This window comes from Heterocephalus glaber, unplaced genomic scaffold (assembly GCF_053883595.1).
Source record: "Heterocephalus glaber isolate CG9 unplaced genomic scaffold, H.glaber_assembly_v1.0 deba00000281, whole genome shotgun sequence".
NCBI lineage: Eukaryota > Metazoa > Chordata > Mammalia > Rodentia > Bathyergidae > Heterocephalus > Heterocephalus glaber.
The window spans coordinates 10,970,326-10,995,959 of record NW_028258139.1 but is presented as its reverse complement, the minus strand read 5'-3'; the positions used below and the strand labels follow the sequence as shown (position 1 = coordinate 10,995,959).

The following is a 25,634-nucleotide window of genomic DNA, read 5'->3' as shown; positions in this document are numbered from 1 at the left end:
ACTCTGGTCCTTGTGCTTGCTCAGAAGGCGGTGAAACCACTGAGCTAAATCCCCGGCCCTTAATAAGGATTTTTAAAGAATAAGGATTATGGGATTTTTTGAGGTACCGGGGATTGAACTCAGGAGCTTGTGCTTGTAAGGCAGGCACGGCACCACTGAGCTACATCCCCGGTGGATTATGTATCATTTTAAAGATCAGGCTTCAGTAAGCAGGCATGTTTTTTTATTAAAGTATTTTTTGAAAACTGCGGTGTGGGAGTTGGGTATGGGTGTCAGTGTAGAGTATTTGCCTAGCATGCATGAGGCCCATGGTTTGAACCCCTACCACTGCAAAAAAAAACCCACAAAAAACAACAACAAAAAAACCCCAAACAACAATAAAAAATAAAAACTGTAGTGTGGAGAGTACCAGTCAGATACTGTAAGGTCCTCATTACTCCTCTTGCCATCACAACCCGAAGGAAATAGAATGTAGATATGGGTGATTGTGGGGTGTTCCACGGTCATTGGGAGGTACCTGAGATGGATCTGGAGGGCAGACTGGGGTTAGCTCCAGGGCCAGGGGTGCAGGGTTTCCCAGCAGGGTCTTTGGATGCTGAACTGGGGTTGGCAGTCACGAGATGATCACTGAGTTGGGGTGAAACTGATGATGAGTACACCTAGAAATGATGGAAAATAGTGACCAAGATCGTTTGGACATATGAGGCAACTCAACAAGTACTCAGGGTCAGGTATAGACCTTGGCTGTCGAGGCCAGGTAGAGCAGCTAGAGGAGAGACCACGCAGAAGCAAGGCTCTCTGCATCTTGCTGTGGGCTGCCCCACCTGGTGCTGCCTGCAAGCTAATGTGTCACATGTTCATTGACTCAAGGACTTTTCCCAACTGTTTGAAATATACCAGTTTGACCCAGTTTCAACATCAAGATATTATTTGTTTCTCTCTTTAGACCTTGACCAAAGCTTTTTTTTTTATTTGAAAGCCCATACTTTGTATTTTGTTTTGCTTTGTTTTTGTAGAACCCAAGGCCTTACACTGCTAGGAAAGCATTCTACCTCTGAGCTACACGCTAGCCGTCATGCTTTGTATTTCTTCATTCTAATTAAACTCACTTTGGTTTTTGAATTATGCAGATAACTTTATGATCTAATGAGAGTCCAAAAGATGTTTGCTTTCCAAAGTACTAAAGTTCTTGATGGCTTTGAAAAATCTGAGGTATATTGTTGCCATTATTGTATAACATTTTTATTTCCAAATTGTTATGTGTGGGTTTTGTTGTTGGTGTTTTGGTTTCATTGTGTGTGTGTGTGTGTGTGTGTGTGTGTGTGTGTGTGTGTGTGTGAGATACTGCGGATTGAACTGAGAGAGTGCTGGACTACATACCCAGCCCCTTTAATTTTTTCATTTTGAGACAAGATCTCACTAAGTTGTCCAGATTGGCCTCAAACTTGCGATCTTTGTGCTTCAACCTTCCTAAGAAGCTGGAATTATAAACATGTGTCACTATGCCCAGCCCACATTGTTGTATTACTCTTTCCTAAACTGGATTTGGTAGGAAGAGTGATTAAAAAAAAACAACTATTATTTTGTTCAGCAAGGTCTTAAAAGGACAAAAAACATTGAAGAATAATGATGAATACCAAAATAATGGTGATAAGCATTGGAAAGTGATTCCAGAAATGTGTCTGAAAGAGAAATCCTGGGGTAACTCTCCTTGTAATGTAGACTTTTGCTCTTTCTCTCCTTGTAATGTAGACTTTCCACCCTAGGCTCAACTTTAGAGAAATTCTGCTGTCTCCCTTGATGCCCATGAGTGTGTCTTATCTCCTGTCTTAGTTACTTTTCTGTCATTGCTGAGACAAAATACCCAATACCCAAAGTTAAAGGGCAAGAAGTTTATTTAGCTCACAGTTTGTAGAGGTTTCAGTCCATAGTTGGCTGGTTCCAAGGCAGGGTGACATGGCAGAGGGGCATCGCAGAGGAGAAACAGTTCATGGCGGGCAGAAGGTAGCAAAACAAGCAAGGGTCAACCACAGCTCTTTCTGTCCCTTATGTCTTATCCAGGCTACTCATAGTGGGTGGCACTCACACCCTTAATCCTAGTGCCTTGGATCCTAGCATTGCACCATGAATCAATTCCAGTGTCCCATACTCTAGATCCAGCCACCTCTAAAAGAAGCCCCTCCTGTGACTACATGAGGCTTTTGCGGGGCATCTAGACACAAGCCATAACATCTCCTTTCTGAAGAAGTTCATCTGCATCTGATTAAGGTTAAGAATATTTTTGTTTCATCTCCAGGAGGACCTGCAAATATGGCAGCACTTGGCTGTCAGAGAATCCACTCTTGGACTAGAGTGCAGCTCAATAGTAAAGCAGGTACTTAGCATACACAAGGCTCTGGGTTCAATCCCCAGCACCAAAAACAACAAGAAAGAATAAACTCTACTTGCTTTCTTTAAAAAAAATATTTATTTTTATGAGTGCATGATTGTGTTGCAGAGTGGTGATATTTGTTTTGGGGAACTGGTATATGCATATAACATTTTGCCCATTTTCAATCCTTCCATCACTTTCTCTATCACTAAGAGTCTACTGTCTAGTTTCCTATCTTCTCTGTTTCTTTCCTTCTTTCTTTCTTTACTTACTTATTCGGTTTCCCATATATTATTTGCTTCATTTAGGGAAACTCTATGATCTCCTCCTGTAAAACCCACCAAAAAAAGCATTAAAACCAACATAAAATATTAGTATGATATTTGTATTAAATATTAAATGTAATATAAATAAGATTTGTGTTTCTACACTTTTAATTCTCAATTGTTTAGTATGCTTTTGAGGGAGAAGCAAAAAAAATCATTAAGGCAAACTATATCAATAAGGCATAAACTGATGAAAACAAACCAGAATGTTTTTTTTAATTTGTGTTTATCATTTTGTTTCTTTGTTTTGCTTTTGACCAAAAGTTTGTAGATGGACCTGAAAATTATTACTCAGCCTGGCATTTAATTTGAAATATATGCTGACTTCTAACTTTCTGGGCTGAACAGTCTAATCCTTGATCATTCCAGAATGAGTTTAGGAATTTGTAATCATTTCCTTTTTACTGGGTATTAGCATACATCCCTAACAGGCAAGGATTAGAAGGATGAGCAGTCTCTTTATGCTGAAATAGAATGATGAGAACTCAGGGCCAAGCTGAAATGTCCGTCATTATCAGTTAATCCTTAATGAACACTCATGTGTAAATGACATCGAAGAAAGTCACAGTATAGACAGACTCTTCTGGACTGTGTAATTTTAAAAGAAAATTCTAGTTGACTAATAAAAATGGTTAATGTATTATATTTTTATCTGTCTTGCCCTGAGATGAAGAATTAAGAGTACGGTGGATGTGTGCTCAGTGCTGAGGGCAAAGGGGTCAATGTGTATAATAAGAAGAAGGATATATCTGGCAGGGTTGGGAACATGACCTCTTGCCCTCCAAAGCCTGGGAAGCCTCAGTGCATGTTCCCAATCTCTGTAGTGTATGAGCACCGTTCAAACTCTCCCCTCTGCAAACAGAGCAGGGGTTAGAGGTTAATGAATGAGTGCTTTCCCCACACTCTGAATCCTGCTCAATAGTGGTCTTATATATAAGGGCTTAAATGGGGTCAAAATAGGACCTACATATTGCTTCCAAACTCTCTAAATCTTTTTGAAGGGATGATGTTCAAAGATGATGTCCTTCACCAGAGAAGGGAGAGATGAGGCTCTTGTGCTTGGAGAGTGAGACCCCTCTCCTGCCTCTGTCTGAAGGCAGGACCAAATGGAAAACAAAGTGGGGGATGTCCTTGCTGCCCCCTATTCTTCTCTAATAATCCCTTAAAAAATAATTGCAGACCTAAACCTGTGGCCTCCAGCACATTTTCCACTTGATTAGAGGCCTTTGTGATGCAGGGAAAGGGACTTGCAGACTTGTACATTGTGGTGGGGCCTGAAGTGTCCAGCTGGGATTTTTTTCTATCAAAAGGGGATTTTAGTAAAACTATTATCAGGGGCTTAGAGGAGAAAAGCTGTTGAGCTGCAAGTGAGGGGGGTAGATTAGCATTAGTGGGCTTGTTTGGGGCACTCGTAGAAGGGTGGGAGGGTGTTTGCAGCTAGTTGCACACAAGTTCCTTCATGTCTTTACAAATTCTCAACAGGTGTGGAGGTAGGAATGAATGCAGGAGTAGGAGCTGAGGGATTGGAAATGGCACATGGAGGCTTTAACTCAGGGCATCAGGCAGAAGGGCAATGTGAATCGGGAAGGACTGCAAGGTAGTGCTTGACACCTGCTTGGTGGTGGCCATGGGACTTGCATTATTACCAGTTATGTACATCCGGGTCACCTGGAATTGCGCCTCGGCAACACTCTCTGCACCCTTCTTGACAGTGTCCATAAAAAAAAATCAACAAATGAGGAAGTGGCCCTGCTGATTTCTTTAAAGGGTACATACATGAGTACTCTTATTGGGAGGCTGGAGTGGATGTTGGGGGTTAAGAGTACAGAGAAAGGTTAAGAATAAGTAGAACACTCAAGGAGGCTGAGGCAAGAGAATCTCTAAGAGTTTGAGGCCAGCCTGGGCTACATACAGTAGCGAGTTCAAGACCAGCCTGAACTACATAGTGAGTCCCTGTCTCAAAAAAAAAAACGGCTATCTGGTCTGGTCTGTAATAGTATTTGGGCCTTGTGGATTTGAAAACTGAGCTATGGGAGCCTTCTAGGGTGAGAATTGAGAAAACTTACCTAGAATACAAACTCCTATCTACTTGGGATTACTGGATTCTTTAGCCATACTTCCTTTGACAAGACGGAGCATCGAAGCCTAAGTCTTATGCTTGAGGGGAGCGTGTTTCAGGCCTTGGGGGCCAAGTACTGCCTGAAGGAGACCCACAGGAGGAATGTTGCAGACAGCTTGCCCTGGACACACTTCACTGTTTCCTTCTGTCTTTGCTATGCTTCTAGCTGCTTTCCCTACAAAAATGAGATGATGGATAAAATGATCATGACTGCTGGCTGTGTCCATCTAGAGTAGTCTTTGAGTAGGACATTTTCAGGCTTGTAGTGCTATTGCCCTTGAGATCTTGGTCACAGGCCAGCTTGGTGGCCAAAATAGATGGTATTTTAATCAAATGACCACAGAAAGAGAGCCCGCCCCCCAGCGTATGTTGGTTGAGGAGAGCTGTTCTCAGAAGCTGCAAGTTAGAAAGCAGCCCTCCTACTTCATCCCCAAGATGGTCTAGACGAGCTGCAAATTCTTAAAGTCTACACTATATCCTCACTTAACGTGACGGAATGTGTCTTTATCACTCCTCAGCTATGTGTTCTTTTCTTTCCTCTGCAGCCTCTTTTCTTGAGTCATCTGCCCTGAATCTGTATTCATTCGTTACGGTCACTCATGATGGTGTATTTCAGATATGGTTTCCACAAAGTTGCCTGGGGAGATTTTCTGCTTTCGTAAGACTTTCATAGATGGTGCCAGGAATAGTAATGTTTCATGCCCAGGCCCTGAATGCCAGAAACTTTTCCTTTCCCTTTCTCTTTCCCTTCCCTTTCCCTCCCTTCCCTGTCTCCTGCCCTCCCCTCCTTTATTTCTAACTAAAAATGACCTCGTATTACCAAGCTAATCAGCTGGGGCTCATCCACCTCTGCCTTCAGATCCAGGCTTTGATTACCTGAAGCTGGACTACTGAGTGCCAGAAAGCAAGACCCTGGAGGCCTCTCTGACCCTTGCTTAGCCTTTATTGTGACGTTTATTGAATCCAGCTAAATTGACTCAGATCTTTCAAATTTCTGCTACCTTTTTCCACTATTTTCTAAATGTAGGTCATGCAGGCATGCTTCTTTGTTAGTGTTCTTGCCATTTTCAGTTCATAGATTACTTCAGACGTCTTCACCCAGGCAATAAACTTATTATATTTCTTTTAATAATAAAAAATGAAGAGATACTACTACAAATTTTAAATATTTTTCCCTCAAAGTATTCTAAAATTTTCCATCACAGGCAATATGTTTCCTATTTTTCTTTTGGAATAGTTTTCTCACTGTGAAAATTGCGATTTCTGTGTATGCTGTACAATTTCCCATTTGCCAAACTTCCCAAATATGGCAGTTTAACAAAAATTTCTGAGGCTGACACGGTTTTGAAGAATTAGAGTTAGGTACTGTTTCAGAGTCTCCAAAAGCAGAGAGCTGCGCAGTAAATCAGGGAAATCAGGGAATCATTTTGAGGTGTCACATCTGTCACCTTGCTCCCAAAACAAAAGGCTCAGCACCCCACTCTGCTCTGGCTTTTCACTGCTATTTTAAAATTCAGCCTCATCTTTTGGAGAAAGCAAGATTCGTCCTGTTAACTCTTAGACCCAGAGGAGATTCTTGCGGGGGAGGGGGAGAAGGGATGAAAGGAAGGGGCAGTGGCCGGAGGGGATTTGTCAGATGGGGAGAGGCAATGGTTTCCTGCAGAAGTAGCCTCCAACTCACAGACAATGCTGCCGCCTACCGATGAAGCACAGGGGCTGCAGACTTGGTGGATAAATAAATTTGTATTTTCTATCTTCTAGTAAAGAGCAAATATTTATAGAGTTTTATATTGATCCTACTTTATTTTACTGCCTTTTATTGGATCCTAAGATCATTTTCATAAACTTGGAGCCAAAAAACCCCCATGGGTTCAGACTCCTGCCTGCCTCTAATGCTGTTCAGACATAACCCATAGCTTCATCACAATGGGGAACATAAATCATGTGGGGTTTTCTGTTCTGTAGGGCAATAGGAAGGGTAAAGAACAGCTCAGAAAAAGACAGTTTTCCACCTTACCTTTGAACAGTATAGTGCTTGACTTCTAACTTCCATAAACCATAAAGTTTTATTTCCACAGCAAGCAGTGATTGCTCCTAAGTCCTGTGTTGGATCTGTGGTAGTGAATTTCTGTTCCTCTTGTGATTCCATTGAGAATTAGACCCTTCTTTGTGGGAAAAAGATAGGCCAGTTGCCTTCCCGTGGGTCACGTGGCTCTGTTGCTGCCTGACTCCTAGCACAATGGCAGGACATCTGTTTCAAGTGTGTGGAAATCAGGGAGGACGGGAGAGTTATCTGCTCCAGGCTCTGAACCACTTGACTTGCCGACCTTCTCTGCTTCCTGTAGCAGCCAGCTGTGAACCTGACAAAGTTAAGAGTCCACAGAACTTAACCTCATCTTTATTGATTCTTGAGAGACTAGCTAAATTTTGTACATTTGAAATGAACAAAGGGAGCTAGGAATTGTCACTTTCATCTTGTTGTTTTTATGCTCTTAGCCTAAGACACACCTGATGGCCATCTTTTCTTTTTCTTCTTGCTAGTTAACAGCAGTGGGTTTTTCAGTAATAAAGTTGAGGTTTAAAAACCTCTATTAGAAGCAGAACAGGAAAGCACCAATATGTTGTCTTTTATCTAAGAACATTAAGAATTTGAGGGGCTTAAATGTTGCAATATCCCCCTTACTTTAGCCATCTGTCCAGTTTTTCTAAAGGGTCTAAGGAATATCAGGGCTAATTTTTTGGAGTCCTCTCTATTTAGAGACTGCTTCTCAAAGAGCCTTGCCCTGGGCTCGAAAATGGAAACAGATGTGTACATAAATAATGTCAGTTTGGGATAAAGATTTCCTGAGGAGAAAAACTATTATGGACGTTTGTAGGAAATATTTTCTCATATCCCTTTTAGGTGAAAAAACTGATGCCTCCCAGCCAACACTAACTCCATACTACTTATGAAAAATTAATCTGGTCTTAAAGAACTGTTTACCCAGTCTGATTCCATGGGTCCATGGTATCAGTTATAATTACTGACAGACCACTGTGTGGTAGGCTTGATCCTTCTGAAGTGTGGATTATGTAAGTGGAGGAGTAATAAACATAAAAGGGTGCCTGGTATTAACAAATTAGGCCCTTTTACTGTTTCAGGGCAAGAGGGATTTGTAACTAAAACATCTATGAAATCAAACCTTTAAATGAAGAGAAAATACTAGAGTCCCTGCAACTCAATTCTATTTTATAAAAGGATCATGTTAGTTATTTGTTGTGTGTTAACCATGTGTAAGGTACTAGCTTTCCGGGTGTTGAAAGCATCGACTTCTGCGTGTATACCCCACATTACTCTTTGTACTCCTTTGAAAACCAGCTGAAGTCCTCTGTGGGCAACAGGCAACAGGTTGACACTATGAGTTCCATTAGCACCTTACAGGCTATTCACCAACCTGCACTGGCTTCTCAGGTTCTGGAATAACCCCATACATAATGCTTGCAAAATCTACCTAAATTTGCATACTGTGGTGCATATTAAATAGCTATAAAATCTTGAGCATTTTGTAGTTTTTATTTTGTTTTGTTTTTCTATTCCCAATGACAATCGTATGCTCCAGTGCAAGACCTTTGAGAGGGGTCAGGGTGTGCTTTGCAGTGTCCCAGAGAGTGACCTGCATGTTGGCCATGTGCTTTTAAAGTCCAGAGCACTTTTGGTTCTGAGACCAAATCCTCATGTGACGTACACAAAATCTTTTTGACTGTCAAGCTCCTTTCTCCATCTATAAATTAAATGTACCATATTTGCCAGATTTGGGACAACAGAAATTTAAGACAGAGAAATTGAACACACTTGTTATGATTAAATTCTTCCAGCAAATAACATTCACCTTCCTAACACTGCCTCACCTGGGGTCTTTTGCTGCTGCAGATGCAGTTCCCTTCTTTGTATTGAGACTTACCACTTGCCACTAATACAGACACAAGAACCTTTATAAATTTTTTTTTTTGGTAGTGGTGGTTGGAATCAAACCCAGGGCTATGAGCACACTAATAAGGAAATGCTCTACCATTGAGTCACACCCCTATCCCCCTGGTTGTTTTTTCTAAGGATATTTCCCTTAAACAAAGTAGAAGAGTAATGAGATAAGAACTTAAGTCTTTATAAGAAAATATGTACACTTTCCTGGATTAACAAATAGCAGGCAGAGGACTTGCACTGCTGTTGTATTATTGGGGAGAGGGTGTTGGACATGCCCCACTCCAGGGCTGCACAGTTTTAAAATGGCAAGCTTTCTGCTCTTGCACCTCAACTAGAAGGCTTGACTTTATGTAGTACCAAATGTTCTGGGTTGGTAAAGGCCACTCTAACAGTCGCTGTCTAAAAAGAGGAAAACACTGACAACGATCATTTGTGGAGCTCTAAAAATACTTACTAATTGTCTAGAAACACCTTTCCATCTGAGACTCAGAATATATGCTCCTATCCCAGCATGCTTACCTTTGATTAGTTATATGACGACTTGCTGGTGCTGATCTAAATATGAAGATCTCATCTGCTTTATATTACTTTAAAAATTTAACTTACTACTTAATGTTGGAACAAGTATGTTGACAAGAATGAGGTAACTATGTGGCCTAAGCATGAATTTAAGTTTGAATGCAGCTTTCTAATTTCTAATCCTGTGCTTTCCTCATGATCCATGTTACTTCATCAAAAAGCTTCACCCTTTTGGCTCTTCAGGGGTTCATAATGGCACAGAATTTAGGTCTTGCCCCCTACTAAAGGGATGGAATTAACTTTTGAAAGGGGTGATGTTTGATGCAGGCAAAAGAAAGAACAGAGAGAAGGGACCACTAGATGACTTAATCTAGTCCCTCCCTTTTCCCCAGCAGAACAGAGCAGAGATCAGAGGCCAGGCACTTTCCCTTTCACAGGACTGGGAAGAGACAGTTGTCAGAAGCTGCATGAGGTATTGGTTTTGTTTTACAAATCTGATCTTTTAATCAAGAGGCTCTTATTCTTTGGAAACACACTGTTCCCTGGGGGGCACAACCCCTTCCCCTTTGAAAACCTCGAGTTCAAATTCTCTAAGTCAAAAGTGAAAGGTTTTAAATGCCAAGATCGGCATCTATCTGGTAACCAGTGGAGAAGAGCACCAGGCAGACGGGCCATGCTGCATTTACATCCTGTATGTCCTTATTTAAGAGAAAGTTCTTACCTTTAAACAGAAACTCCAATCAAAGGAAAATTTGCTTTCTTCAGATGTTTGTTATTGATTTGAATCATGAAAAAAAGATCCGTCTAAGTTTTCTTCGGTATTTAAGGTTGTCCTGGTACCAGCCTTTAGTTTAAGTTAGGCAAGCATCCTAGTCCCTGTGGCCAAATGTGGAATAAATCAAATGGGCTTCACCCTCCTTTCCCAACAGTTAGGACTGAGAAATTCAGCGGGAAGGTCCATGGATTGGCAAATTATGCAACACCCGGCACTCTTAGCTAGAGGCCCATCATGAACCCCATAGTTGCATTTATAGTCTCTCTTCAGTACTGACATGAAGTCTATTGCCTGACGGAACTTAGAAAAAAGACCCGTGAGGCTTTTTCTTAGCTACTACCCAATGTTCCTAGTAAGTTTTATTACTGCTAGATAAAAGGTTCACACAAAATTTACATTTTTCTTCAGTGCTTAAGATTTACCAAATACCTGAACCATGTTTTTTTTCTAAAAATTGCCTTGAAATGCCTTTTAACTGTTGGGTCACTCACAAAATGTACAGCAACTTTCTTTAGTGCTTCTGTTTTTTTGTGTGTTTTGGTACCAGGGATCGAACTCGGGTCCTTGCGCTTGTGCAATGCTTCTGTTTCTTAAAGGCTTTTTTTCCATTCCTGTCCTTTAGGTTTGGTGGGGTGGGGGTCAACCTTTCCTGTACCCCAATCCACCTTTATCCTCTTTGCAAGTAGTGTGCATGACACAAGCCTATTTGTTATGGTCACCCAGCTCCCACTCACTTCAGGGGTCACATCAAGAGTCTGATCAGTAACTGAACCTTCTCTGAGCAGAAAAGAGCTGGACTTTAGAAGTGAGCCTGATTCGGATCCTGGATCCTTCCCTTACTGCTTGGGTAACTTAAGGCAGGTATTATATCTTAGCTGGAAAACAGGGAGACTTATTTCAGCAGGTAACTTTAAGGACTAAAATTCACAAATACTATGCAAAGCCCACAAACATTCTCAACATATTACTGTCTTTCCATCCAAAAAGGTTCAACGATAAGCAATTGACCTCTGCTGACTATAGCAATTCATCTTTTCCAGAGATGCTCCAGGTAAATTAAGTATGCTTAGTTCAGGACAAGGACACTAGACCCATAATCTTAACTTTCAAACAGCAATTTACCAATCCTTAGTGAAACCTATATTTAGCCTTTCATATAAACATGAAACAAAAAATGTTTCAGATTATGGATGTGTTTTGTAATTCATGATTGTATATTATAATGAAGACTGTAAGCAGTGTGTGATTTAGGAGGTGCTCACATTTTAATGGGTTATATCTGTACAGCTATGCAGCCTCTTGGAAGAAAAACATACTGGGAACCTATAGCATGTGTAACCTGAGTTATAATCAAATGATAAATTAGAAAGCTGACCCTAATTCATAGTCCCTATTTCTTACTAGGGTTCACACATTTTTTTCTTTCTTTAGGCAATAAGCACTGTAACCTAAGCTGGAAGAAAGAGATCCACACCTTCCCCAAAGAAAAGGAAGATGGATCTAGTGTCAGGCTCAATTAGACCCAATTGTGGTGGCTCTCCAAAAAGGAACAATGCAGCTTTTGTGATATGCTCAAGCTGAAAACTTGGAAATTTTACAAAACAATCTTACCCCAAGAGAAACCCTCTTCCTGGAAAGAGAGATTGATCCAGATAAGTTTTATATTACTTTATCAGCTCTTGCAGAGTATTTTTTTTGGTTTAAAAAAAAAAAAGTGACCTCAAAAACAACTAAGACAGAACTATGTGAAACCAGGAATATGAATTACTCCACTGTTAGTGTTTATACTCCAAGGTTTCCACAACTATGGGCTGTCAGATTATTCAGTTATTGTCTACCAAAGGGAACTCTTTGCTAGAACTGTTGTTTTCATTTATCTTCCCTGAATTCAGTCTAAGAACTCTCAACAGACTGGCTGGAGTGGCCAGCCTCCTTGCAAGTGCTTAAAATGCAAATGTACAATAACTGGCCAACCTCCCCAGCCCCCAGGAAAGTACTTCAATACAGCCAGGCCTGGAGGGGAATTTTAAAAAGAGGGGTAGAACTGCCTCATTTCCACTGGGACCCTCTCTCATACTGTGAGATTCAGTATGCATGACTGAATGAGCCAGCTAGCAAGGACAGCACTCTTTTAACTTTTCTGAACAATGACTTCAGCTCCTTCCACCCTTCACCTCCTTCCCACACCCCTCTAAGGGTACAGACACCAGTCCCTCTCACCCACTTCTTTATCTCATGACCCATTTTTTTCATTATTACCCCTAGATCTCATTTCTACCCAAAGAAAAATTGGCCACTTGGGGGAAATTGTGACTCTTAACAAGTCTGGTTTTTAAAAAAGTTTCATTTTGTTCAGTTTCATTAAATTTCCATGTTGACAGTTTAAAACCAAAAATTATATAAATCTCCAGCTAGTCACATTTCTAGAAACAGAACATTAGGGTGTCAGTAGTAAACCTTACACAGAAGAAATATTTAACTATGAGCTTACACCACACAGGATGCATCGAACTCTATACCTTATTTCCTTTACTGTAGAGTGTACAAACAGCACTCCTACTTTGGCATGTACCCAAACACAGAATGCCTTGAAAATAATTCACAGATACAAGGTTTTTTGTGCTTTTTTTTTTCAAAAACATACTTCATATTTCCTCTTTTATTATATAAATATCAGTTTAACCTTTTACTGTAAGAATATAAACGTTTTAAGAGGATCTTTGTTATTATTTATACAAATTCACAAACAGTACAATTAATTGATAAAGGTCTCTGGGTTTAACTCCATGGTCTCGCATGTTGCTGTGGAGGATTCTAAAAAAATAAACAAACACAATCCAACAAAAATATACATCCTACTCAAAAGCGATTTTTTTAAAGCCACGAGTCCCAACCCCCACCAAAATAAAGTCATCTATTCCTCCATTTAGAAACAGAAATTTTTAAAACCCACAAACTCCCATTTTATTAACAGAATACAGATAAAACATGAAATTCAGTCTCCTCCCTTTCACATTACAGCCCCAGGGTCTCTGTAGGCCAACTCTGCTCTGTACTTCCAATGGGAAGCCTCACTCTGTGACCTTTTTGTGGGGATACTTGGAAGAAGGTGAGGATAGGACATAATTTGCATATATAATAATAATCTTCAAGACACAATCTGCACCTCTAACAAAAAAGCAATACAACTTTCATTTCTCCCACATATTTGTGCTATAAATTAAGCCATGGTTCAGAAACATGGTTGGGTCCCCTAATCCCAATGGATGAGGAGAAAAAGAAATTTATAACCAGAATGTGGAAGTGGGACACACTGGGTGGATGGAGGTTGGGAAGAAGCTGGAAAAAAAAAAAAGGCGTACAAACCCAATGGGCAACTTTCCAGTCTAGGCACAAAAATGTTTCAGTCTTAAAATATCTCTCTTGTAGAAGTCCAGGGCTTCAGAGAAAAAAGTAAACTAAAACGAGGTAGCCAGACATATATATATATATATATCTATATATAATATATATAATTTATATATAGAATATATAGAATATATTCAGCAGAAAAAAAGGACCATGATTTCCAATTTCTTTAAAAAAAAAAAGGTAGATAAAAATGAAAAGAGCATGAATAGCAGAGTACTGTAAAAGGAGAAGTGATGAGACTGGGATTAGTTATAAAGTGGAAGAAGGATGAAAAGGCGGTTGTAGTTGGTTGTTTTTTATACATTTTGAAATAAAAACCAGATCACAGTATCCAAATGAAATCGTAAGTGAAGGCAGACCTTTTCGAGCCGGTTGAAAGGACTAGTCACTTCCCCACCCATTTCCAAATGCAAGGCAGTGAGGACTCGTGGCAGAATCAGTCCTCAGCCCCCTGCAGAGGAATGGGTGGGTGAGCAGCAGAGTCCATCTTTCCATCATCAGGGTAAGGGAGAGGGGGCAGGACAGACGTGGCAGAGGGGAACCCCAGAGGCGGTGGGAAGGAGCTGGTAGTGGGGAGGGGCGCTGGAGGAGGAGAAAAGGAGCCTGGGCTTCCTGTCACTGCCCCATCTCAGCCACTGCATGATCTATGTATGAGTGTATGGGGGATGGTGGTGGTGAAGAGGGGATGAACAGGCGGGACAAGGTGCTGCCGTCCTCACCTGACCTTCTCACTGTCCGTCATCTGCCAGAGTCCCAAGTTGAGTACCTTGAGGCAGGGCAGCTGCGTGATGCGCTCCAGGCCGCGCTTGGTGATGCGGGTACAGCCGTACAGGTCTATGCCAGTGAGCTGGCTTAGGTGCTCAGCAATCAGCTCCAGGCCCTTGTCGGTGATGCGCACACACTGTCCAATGTTAAGCGTGCGCAGCCCATGCATCTGCCGCACCATGCGGTTGATGCCATCATCACTGATGTGGCAGGAGCAGAGGGAGAGGGACTTGAGGCCGTCCAGCCCCTGGGCGATGTAAGCCAGACTCTGGTCCCCCACCTTGTCACAGAAGGACACATCCAGCCCCGAGAGGCGCAGGCTGCCCATGGCCAGATGCATGATGCCTGTGTCACTGATGTTGTCGCAGGAGCGCAGATTAAGGCTGCGCAGGCTGCCCATGTGCGACAAGTGCAGGAGGCCCGCGTCCGAGATGCCCCCGCAGAAGCTGAGGTTGAGGAGCCGCAGGCCCGTCAGGCCCCGGGAGATGTGCTTTAGGGAAAGATCCGTGAGCTTCTGGCAGTCCTGTAGCGTGAGCTGCTCCAGGCCCAGGCAGCCCTCAGCCGCGCTGCGCGTCATGCCGGCCAGGTGCCCGATGCCCACGTCCGAAAGGTGGCGGCAGCTGCGGAGGTTAAGGCTCTTGAGGCGCTGCAGTCCCCAGGCGATGAGCAGGAGGCCGGTGTTGGTGATGTTGCTGCAGCCCCCCAGCTCCAGCACCTCCAGACCCTTGAGGTACTGAGCGATACGGCCCAAGCTGCTGTCGGTGATCTGCTTGCAGAGGCTCAGGTTGAGGGCGCGCAAGGAGCCGATCTCCTGCACAAACGCATGGCCTAGCCCGTTGTCGGTGAGGTTGTAGCAGCCGCTGAGGTTGAGGCTCTCGATATTGGCCATGCCCTGGATCACGTAGCTAAGGCTGCGGCGGAGGCTCAGGATCTGCACGCGGCGGATGCCCCGGGCCTGCAGGCTGGGGAACAGCGACGGGTTGGCCCGGCGCAGGTGCAGCTTGGCCTCCACCCCCCGCCACACCGACTTGTGGTAGGCGGCGTCCCGCCAAGCCGTGCACACCTGCGCCGCGCGCCCCTTGTCCCGCACGTCCAAGTAGCCGAAGATCATAGCCAGCAGCTCGGGAAACAGGCACGAGATGTGGGTCTCCATCTTCCTCCTCCCCCCTCCGCGGCGCTGGGGGGAGGAGGAGGTGCGGGCCCCGCCGCTTCGGCCCGGCGGAGGCGACGAGAGCTGTGCGCCCCGGCCGCCGCCGCCGCCGCCGCCGCCGCCTCGGGCCCAGCGCAGGGCCCCTACCGCCTTCCGGCCCGGCCGCCGCCGCTCCTCCTCCCAGGCCGCGCGTCCTTCCTTCCTGCCTGCCTTCCTGCCGCTCGCCTCCCGTCCCTGCCCTCCCCCGCCTCGGGCTCGCTCGGTCCTCACATCCCGGGCGGGGAGGGCGCCGCTTGCTCGTCCTGAGCCCGGCCGCCGGCTTTACCCGCGCCGCCCGCTCAGCCACCGCCGCTCCCACGCCCCCTGCCGCATCCTCCGCCTCCGGCTGCGCCGCTGCTGCGCAGGCCGGCGAGGGGCCTGGAGCCGGGGCCGGGGCCGGGGCCGGGGCCGGGTGCCGAGGAGGCTTCCTGCTGCCTTTGTCTCTCGCCCGCTTTTCAAACCTCCCAGCCCCGGGCCGCCCGCACTCGGCCGCCCAGGCGGGGGGACCAGGAGGCCAATCCGGGCCCCGGGGCGCAAGTTCCTTCTCCCGCGCTGTCCGCGGCAGCTGGGGACTGCCGGCCCACTGCAGAGGACGCCGCACTGCCGGCGGCCGGAGCGCGGCTCGGCGCGGACCCTGAGGCGAGCAGGCGGGCCGGGCGCTTGGTAGAGTCCGGCCCGGACGCCTTGGCCCGACGGAGCCTCCGCGCGGCCCTCTTCCTCCTGGCTCCCCCCGCGCGCGCTCGCTCGATGGTACCGGCCTGCGCTGCCGGAACTGTCGGAGCCGTTGCCCTGGAAACCGAGTTCTTCCTAGTCGGGTGGACCCTGAGGGTTAACCCTGTAGGCGCTGTGGGAAAGCAGCTGTCAGCCACGCGCCTCCCCACGCTGCTTCTCTGAATCCGTAGCCGGTTGTGGAGTTTTTCCCTCTCTGGGCCACGCCCCGACGCTATTCCTTCCCTGCTTTGCTGCTGATGTTTGCACAGCCTTTTCCCATAGTTATCCTCCGATTTTTGACCCTTTACACCCTTCTCCCTTTACTTTTCTTGCAGGACTCTCCTCCCAGTAGCGGTACTCAGTAATCATTACCCCAACTCTCTTTCCTTTAAGTACAGTCCCTAATGCCCCTTAACACATCTCTGTTATCCCAACCCTAGTCTCTCCAGTGGAGACTGTTTTGTTTGTTTGTTTTTGTTTGTTTTCCTCCAACCTCGTACTTTATATTGGGGGAGAAACTGGATTTCATTCAGCTGAGTTTAACACTGACTCTCTCAGGTTCTCGTTCTAGAATTTTCTATAATTATCCATTACTGCTTCCTTATAGCATCTGATTTTTTCAGACATTGCTGTGTGTTTCCCTCAGTATTTATGCATCAGAACTTCCCTCCACTTCCGCATTTTGCTGCCACCCGATGCCCTCAGCCCACTTTGCTACCAGATAAGAACTCCCTTCCCTGAACCTTGTTTTATCTTTCTCTTCCTCATCAGCCTCTTAAACTATATATTGCATATCCCAAATTGTACTGGTAGTAGGTATATTTGTGAGTGCTGACACAAATATACTCTTTTTAAGAAAGTAAAATAGATCAACTCTTCTATCTGGTTGAAAATGCTCCAGCAGATGTGTGATGGTTTATGAACTGTGTTTTATGGAAACAGGGCAATGTTGTATTTTAGAATGTAGCCTTGGGGTCCTTAATGCCCACATAAAGGATAGAATCCTAGAGTTTTATTTTAATTATCCCCAAACCTGGATCAGATAAAATGGCCTTGTATACTTCTAATTAATTTATTACATGGATAAAAAACAATATCAGGATTTCTCTGTCAGAAAAGATTTTATTGATTTTGGAGGAACCTGAACAAGATTTTGAATGGATTCCATATTCAGTGTATGATATTGTTAACTTTTGGCCACTTCCCTTTTACCCAAATTACCAATACTAGACCAAGTACATATAGATTTACTAAGAGGCATAATACACATTGTATAACCACAACCACGCCTCCTCCCTAAATCAGGAAATAGAGAAGCAAAAATTCCTACAAGCTTGTTACCTCACCCACTTTATACGTGGTGTGAGGCGCATAGATTTTTTTTTTTTTTTTTTTGGCACCGGTGATTGAACTCTGGACCTTGCGCTTGCAAGGCCTGTACCAGAACCACTGAGCTAAATCCCTGGCCAGGCTCAAAGATTTTTATAACCTTCTAAAATAATAAATTATACAGTTAGTTACCCGATAATTTCACATGTGCAGTGGCAATTAGTGTCACAATTTTGGGGGATACTTGAGCTTATACACTTCTCCTGGAGTGTATCTAGGCTTATATTCTTAATCACTTCTGCTTAAATTTTTACCTTAAACACTACATGAAAGCCCCTCTTTGGATGTTGTGTGGGTGTACATGTGTTTGTGCTGATGTGAAGGTCTTGATCCAGAGCATCTTAGTGTACCTTACGTCACATGGAGGCAGGGTGATGCAGACCCTAGCTTGACATATAAAAAAGAGGCTTTGTTGGGGATGGGGATTTAGCTTAGTGGTTCCACCACCTGCCTCGAAATCGCAAGGTCCTGAGTTCGATCCCCAGTTACCACTCCCCCCCCCCCAAAGGCTTTGTGATTTTCCATCTCCAGAAAAGCCATCATTCTCTGAAAAGTCATTCAGAGATCCCTGGAAGAACTTTCTCTAGAAGTTGGCCACCTGATCGTGCTTTCAACAAAACTTTTTCTTGAGTTCAATGCTATAGAATTGTATGAATTGGGCCGGGGATTTTATGCCACCTGTCTCAAAAGCACAGGGACCCGAGTTTGATCCCCAGTACCAAAAAAAAAAAAAGAATTTTATGAATATATGACCTTTTATTTTTTTTCCCATGAAGTTTATTGGTACATTTTAGGTATACAGTACAGTTACATTCATCATTGGGAGCTTGTACCTTTACATGATGGATCTTGGTTCTTATTTTTTCCCCATTCCCCTGCCTTCCCTTCAATCCCTCCACCCCTCCCTAATTACAAAGACTTTATTTCCATTTTATGACCTTTTATTTAAAGCATTCAAATATAAATTATGAGAAGCTTCAGCAATATGATTATTTTCACATTCAATAAATAGGAAAATATGGCATCAAGGAACATCTCAGAATATAACAGTAGGGGAAACGAAGTATGGCAGTGAGTAAGCCCTGTGCTGAGTCCCTTCGTGATTTATTTGGGATTATGGAAGTGACTCCCCTTTCTGGGTCTCAGTTTCCTCATTTTACGCTAAAGTGGTTTCACTAGATAATCTTCAGGGACCTCCAAAAACACTGACGCCATTACTTAGAACCTGTCCTGTGCTGCCTTCTTAACTGGGGATTATATGCTGTTTCCAGTACAAGCTGCAGGGTAAGACTATTTTCACGTGCTTCTTGGGGGTTTTGTTTTATGCTCACATTTGTGACACAGAAATATTTAAAGGGTATATACAGACAAAATTGTTCATGATGCAGCAAGTTGCATCCAGAAATTTTATCTCTGAATTGTTACAAAGTCCTGTTAGCCTTGCTGGGCCTGGTGGCACATGCCTATAATCCCAGAACTTTGGAGGCTGAGGCAGGATTGCAAGTTCGAGTCCTGCCTGGGCAATTCAGCAAGACCCTGTCTCAAAATAAAAAATTAAAAAAGGGCTGGGGATTTAACTCACTGGAGATGTAGCCCTGGGATCAACTCCCTAGTGATACATGTGTGCGTGCACACACCCACATGGAGTTTTTAAAAAACTAGATTTTCAGATAAGTGAGTTTTTCTCTTGAGTGTGGTGTGGGAAAATTGAGAAACCCAGCCCAAAGATGAGGCCTCCTTAAAGATGCATATTTCCTTCTTCTTTCAGGGAGGGAGGATCAGAGATCAGAAGAGATTTGTAACTTAATTCCTGAGCAGTATCAAAACTTATCTAAGAATTCTAGGTACTGATGATAAGAATGGACTCTTGAGAATTATAAAGTACTGCCTTTCTAACCATGATTTCTTTTTTTTTAGAAAATGTTTTTTATTTTTTAAATATGATAAAATGTTTAAATTCATATTTTAAAGTTGGTGAAATCTCAGATTTATATAACATTATGTATTCAGTTTTTTTGGCCAACAATAACATCAAATGTTAACTTATTCCACTTTTGTATTAATAACAAATTTATTTATACAGTGGTCCTGAATAGGCATAAGAACTTCTTGGCATTATTTTGTTTTTAAAAGAAAACATTTAATAAACTATATCATAACCCCAAAAGTATGCTGGAAAAGTATAAAAGGTTAGAGGGGAAAAAGAGCTTCAGTTTAGTGCCACTTTTTGGTATGTCCTGAGTCACCATTCTTTCCTGTTTCTAAGATTATGATTTTTATTGTAATTGGTTTAGTTTTAAGATGGCAACATATTAACAAATTATTATTGATACAGGCTTTTCAATTTGTCAAAAATTATGCATTGTAGTGGAATGGAGCAGCATTTCCAGTTGACAAATGGATCTATGGGTAATCAGGTATCTCTTAAATAAAGCTTGTGACAATTAAACCAACAAATGGTGGCAATGAGAAAACTATTGACAAAGAACAACCAGGGAATGTTCCACTAACTCAGTATATGCAGGAATCTGTACTTTAAGTAAAAGAATGAATACCTGAAGGAGTACAAATGGTAACCAGGTACCAAGAAAACAGACAATGAGCTTGGGCAAGAGTATTCTTTTAGAGTTTACAATGTAACTAGGGAAGGATGAAGAAGGAAAATGCAAGATAGGCTCATTCATATAGGAAGTTATTTGAATGGCCTGTACCAAGGTAATAACTTCTGACCAAGAGGTTATAAAAGCCATAAATAAAATTACCATCATGGAAAGTGACAGGCAGTAACTCTGAACGCTGACATAGACAGGATGTTGGTAAGAAATATTCTGTGCCTTCAGGCTTTGGTAGATAGATACCTGGTTCTCTCAAAACATAAGCAAGAACTGAAATCCAAATCAAAATGACTGCAAAGAAATAAAACGCCTTCTGACATTTAGATGATAGGTTGGTGAGTTTAGAGAAATTCAGGCAATAATCTATACAAGATATTAAGACTGGATAATGCAAAAAGCCATAAGTAAAGGAAATAATTTGCGCAAAAGACAGATATGGTATTTAGTAAACCTAATACCTAAAAGTACAAAATCCCTGAAATAGGATATAATGGAAGTGTTTACCAAAAATTAAAAAATCAATAAATGCTAATAAAAAAAAATTCCATAAATTTTTGATAGCTGTTATTTCTTCTTATTCCTAGTGTGAGGATATTTAGTAATATTTTCCCAAGTACGATCATGAACAACAGAAAAGTAGCATCTAGAGGCTGATTTGATGTAACCGGTTCTGAAAAGAGCAGCTGTCTGAAGAAAAAGATGTCATATTTTTAAATTTCAAGAAGACCTGCTACATGATAAAACATGATAATACATGATAAAACACTGCTTCACTTTATTTTCCGTTCCTTATCCGAAAAAGTTCCATCACAGGTTCATGGTACAAGGACACAGAAGCATAGCTGCCAATCTGACTACTTCCAAGTGGTGTTGCTTGAAGGAGGCCTAGATGGAATGACCAGATGAGTCTCTCCAGAGAGCCTTCCTAACCAATGATCCTATTTTATTTTGATTTTGCTGCCTTCAATTATGTCACTGTTTGTTCCTTGCATTTCATTTTGCTATGCCAAAATGCTATGTAAGCTATCCTTTGCTGGTGTGGGTTATCTCTGGAAGTTGAGTTGCTGGCGCTCCTCGCGGGGCTCCGGACCGCACCTTCCTCCAGAGTCCACCAGCAGAAACCACCGGCGGGAGCTCTCGACCCACGTCCCGCGCAGGGACCCTACCCAGCCCGCCGCAAGGTCACCGCGAGGCACCTGCACCACCGGCCCCAGGTGACCTGACCATGATTTCTTTAAATTTTTTTCCAACCGTGATTTCTTGAGAGGAAATTTCTCACCATTCCTAATTTTTTTTTTCTTTTTTACCATTCCTAATTCTAAGCAGGACATTATCTTGGGACATTTCTTGGTTAGTGTATATTAAGTTAAGAGGGGGCTAGATGTGGTGGCACACACCTGTAATCCCAGCTACTGGGGAGGCTGAAGCAGGAACATCATAAGGTGAAGTTCAGTCTGGGCAACTTGAGACCCTGTCTTGTAGTTTTAGAAAGGGCTGAGGAAGTAAAGTAGCTCAGTGTGAAGGCCCTGGGTCCAATCCCTAGTACCATAAATTTAGAAATCAATTAATTTAAGCAGACCAAAACTTTTTTGTGTGTGTAGTACTGGAGATCAAACCCAGGAGCACTGTACCACTGAGTTCCATCTGCAACCCTTTTTATTTCTTGAGACAGGGTCTTGCTAAGTCACTACGTTTCATAGGCTGGGCTCAAACTTTCCATCCTTCTGCTTTAGCCTCCCAAGTACCTGGGATTACAGTTGTGCACCATGGCTCCGACTTGACCAATATTTTGAAATACAGATATAAAAAAGGGACACATAGGTGTAAAGAATTGTTTTATGAACAGACTGCCAAGATCATCCTCAAAATATTTGCTTATTCTCTCCCGGATTATTAGTTTGCTGTATCTGATAAATAGGTTTTAGTGTCATCTGCATCAGACCCATAAAAATAAGGCTTGAGATCTGGGTAGCTAGAGCCCCTTCATTGTGGTGACTCTACACTATGTTGTCTACACTGGAGAACTTATTAACAGTGAAAGGGAGTACTATTTAAACTACCCCCTCAGTGCTGGGGATGTAGCTCAGTGATAAAGTATGTGTCTTGCATGCCCAAAGCCATGAGTTGGATACCCAGCCTAGGAAAAAAATTACCCCCTCATCAATATTCACTCACTCCTGCAATTGAGTGAGGTTTCTTTTTATAATTTGTAATTTGAAGATTCTTTTTTTTTTTCCCCCAGTAATGGAGGTTGAATTCAGGGCCTTCACACTAAGTTATATTCCCAGCTTTTTATGTTTTATTTTGAGACAGGGTTTTGCTAAGTTGTCCAGGTGGTTCTGCCTCAGCCTCTCAGGGGGCTGGCGATTTGTAACTTTTGAGTGTAAAGTATGTTTTCATATTTTCAGGCACCCAACCAAAGGATAAGAAACACAGTAATAGGATAATCCCAAGTATCAGCTATTATTTGTTAATATTGACAGATATCTAAGTACTTGTTACAAAACAGGTGGATAAGACAACTCTAGAAAAACAAAGTATGTTGCAATTGTAGCCATTTCTAGGGCATGGAATGCTTAGAAAGGTGAGTTATCAATTTATTCACTAACTCAGGAGATAGTAATACAAATTCTATGCGTCCTTCTGTGCTGTGAAATCAACAAAAGATATTGAAGGTGATATTTCTGTAAATACTCAAGACCCACCACACTGGCTAGAAAATACCCGCTGACAATGACCGTGCTTCTTAGAGCTGCAGCTGCTAACAGAATGATAGAAGTAAAACGATTTCAGTTTAGAGGATCTACAGTGCAGCTTAGAATTTGAGTAGATGTCAGTGGGAGGAAGGAAGGGCATTATGTATAATGGAAGTTTTATTAGGGAACAGGCTGAAGTTTTTCCTGGTTTGGAAAAAAATGCAAACATTATCATAGCCACCATATGCGGTCCCACATTGTTATAGATTTTCTATATTGAGGCATTCATTTGGTTAATTTAAAAAAATCAACGTCTCAAAAGAATTTTTAGCTTTACTGTTCACAAGAATAACAAACTTTCATTTTAACTCTGATTTATCTGAGATTAGTATTCTGTGTCTGAAGTCAGAAAATTTTAGTTAAAGGTTTGGACTTTGCTACTGTTTTTATAACCAAGTTTGTCTTGGAGGAAAAAATGTTTCTAATCAGCTTTCTCCTCATTTGTGCCATTTTCCCTTTTGACAACAGAGCTTGCCAAAACCATCCAGGCAAGGGGAACCAGAGGAGACCTTCAGAGTGTCCTGCCTAACCCCCTAGGAAGTCCTGGTGCAGGTAGCTGCCCTGTGAGTCTCCCTTACAAGCCTGTGGAGGACTCCTCAGCACAAATCTGTCCCTGTGGGTAGTGTGGAAGGTCAACTTAATTGGCTTTGGGATTGGTGGAGCACACTTCTGGGGGTGTCTGGGTAGGTCAGAGAGGTGTGACCTTCACATCTATTTCTGGGCCTTGTCCATTTCTCTCCGGCACTGTTCCCTGCTCTGCTTCTCAGCTTCTCAACTAAACAGCTTTGCCCTACCACATCCTTCTGCCATGATGTTTTTGCCTTGGAGCCAGCCAATCGTGGACTGAATCCTCTGAAACCATGAACCAAATTGAACTCTTACTCCTTTAAATTGTGGATGTCTGATATTGTGTCTCAGCAATAAGAAAGCTGACTAACACAGTTCCTGAGATGGCATCATCAGTACCTGAGGCAGCAGTGAAAGCTAAATTCATACTACACTTGGGGCTTGGAGCTGTGCCTTTCAATCCTGGCTCTCCCATGTAGTTCATTTCGTGACCTATGGTACGGTGACTTAAATTCTTTGAGCTTCTGTTTCCTCATCTATGAAACAAAAGTACTTTCTGTTCCCAGAACTGTTGTGAGAAATCATTCAGGAGAAAAAAAATCCACCAGAAAGGAAGGGCCTAGAATAGAACCCAGCACACAGTAAGGACCTAATAAATGCCATTTCTGCTTTTTTCATTCATAAACGTACCATGAGGAAAAAAACTTTGTACAGATATGCCCTAAATCACACAAATACACAGTTAAACCTTTCTTAAACTTTATTTCCTGTTTTAAAGAAATGTACAGGTTAGGGAAGCGGAAACACAGCAAAAGCGCAGAGCATAATACCGTGGTCTTTGGGTCACACCAAGCTGTCTGTCCCTGTGCCTCATCTCCTTTGTGAGTTAGGAGGAGTATCGTGTTCCATTTGCTTACAGAGGTCACAACTCCTTTTCTGCCTGCCAGCCAGCCAGCCTGGGGCCTTTGACCTCGCTTTTCACTGCCAGCTCTTACACTTTCTTCTAATTAGAGCAATGGTTCTCAAACTTGGCTAGGCATCCAGTAACCTTGAAGCCTTCTGATTCAGGATGTCTTGGGGGAGAGAGGCAACAATTCACTTTCCTGATGGTTCCCATGTGATGAGGACCCCAGCATTCACAAGCCCTGATAGAACTACCTCCTAGTACCCAGCTGTTTTTCTCCTGCTTTAAAATTTTTGCTAAATTATACTTCCTTGGCAGAGTGTGTGCTTATCATGTCAAGAGCCTGGGTTCAATTCCCAGAAACACCTCCCCCAAATATATATATCCCTACACATTTTAAGGGCTCTCTCATCTTAGTAAAATGAAAATAATATAGAAAAAACCCTTTTTGCACCTCTTGTCTTTGACTTAGATCATAAGCTCCTTTGGTATGAAGACTGAATGTTTTCTTCAATGATATAGTGAAAAGAACATCAGTTTTAGAGTCTAAGGGATATCAGGGTAAAATTTTGACTCTGTCATTTATTATCCTTATGACTTTGGACAAATTATTTCACCACAAGGAGCCTCGGCTTTCTCATCTGAGAAATGGAACTAATGACTCTCACTCATATCTTGGGAATTTCATGAGGTTCGAATGAGGCAGCATGCATACCCTCCCGGTACAATTCTAGACTCTAATGAAAGCAGATAGTACACAGTGAGCCTTCACTACTTAGGAGAGGTGTTCTTTTCAGGTCTTCACATAGCTGAGTTTGCCTAATCATCATAACAGCTAATCTTCACAAGCTATGAGGAAGGTTTATTACTATCTCCATGGCACACATGAGGAATGTATAGCACAGAGAAGCAGTTTACTCACAACCACACAGCTAACAAAGGTGGGTGTGAACTCAGTAGACCATCATGCTTTGCTGTGTTCACACTGCAAGCTGAGCTTTCCAGCTTGCTAGTATGCACTCATTGTATGGCACCAAATACAGAGGGGTCTGTGATTGTGAATTGTGATTTGTCAGTTTACTTGCGTAAGAACCACCTAGAAGATTAGTAAAGCTCTGGGTGTGTCTGTGGATGATTGACATGTAGGTAGAAAACTGAAGAGGGAAGACTCATTCTGGCTGTTAATGGCACCAACGAGTAGGCTTGCAGCCTGAACACAATAAAAAGGGAAAGAAGGAAATCTTCCCTTTTCTTTT

At 42.8% G+C, this 25,634-nt stretch overlaps 2 protein-coding genes across 4 annotated transcripts in view; one reads left to right on the top strand and one right to left on the bottom strand.

Annotated features, from left to right (window-relative positions):
• The window catches only part of Wnt5b (Wnt family member 5B), a 106,732-nt gene that overhangs the window by 37,237 nt on the left and 43,861 nt on the right, over positions 1-25,634 (top strand). The window lies entirely within an intron of this gene.
• On the bottom strand, positions 12,398-16,422 carry Fbxl14 (F-box and leucine rich repeat protein 14). Its single transcript, XM_004837643.3, has one exon. The coding sequence runs from the start codon at positions 15,398-15,400 to the stop codon at positions 14,198-14,200; it is 1,203 nt and encodes a 400-aa protein (XP_004837700.1). The 5' UTR covers positions 15,401-16,422; the 3' UTR covers positions 12,398-14,197.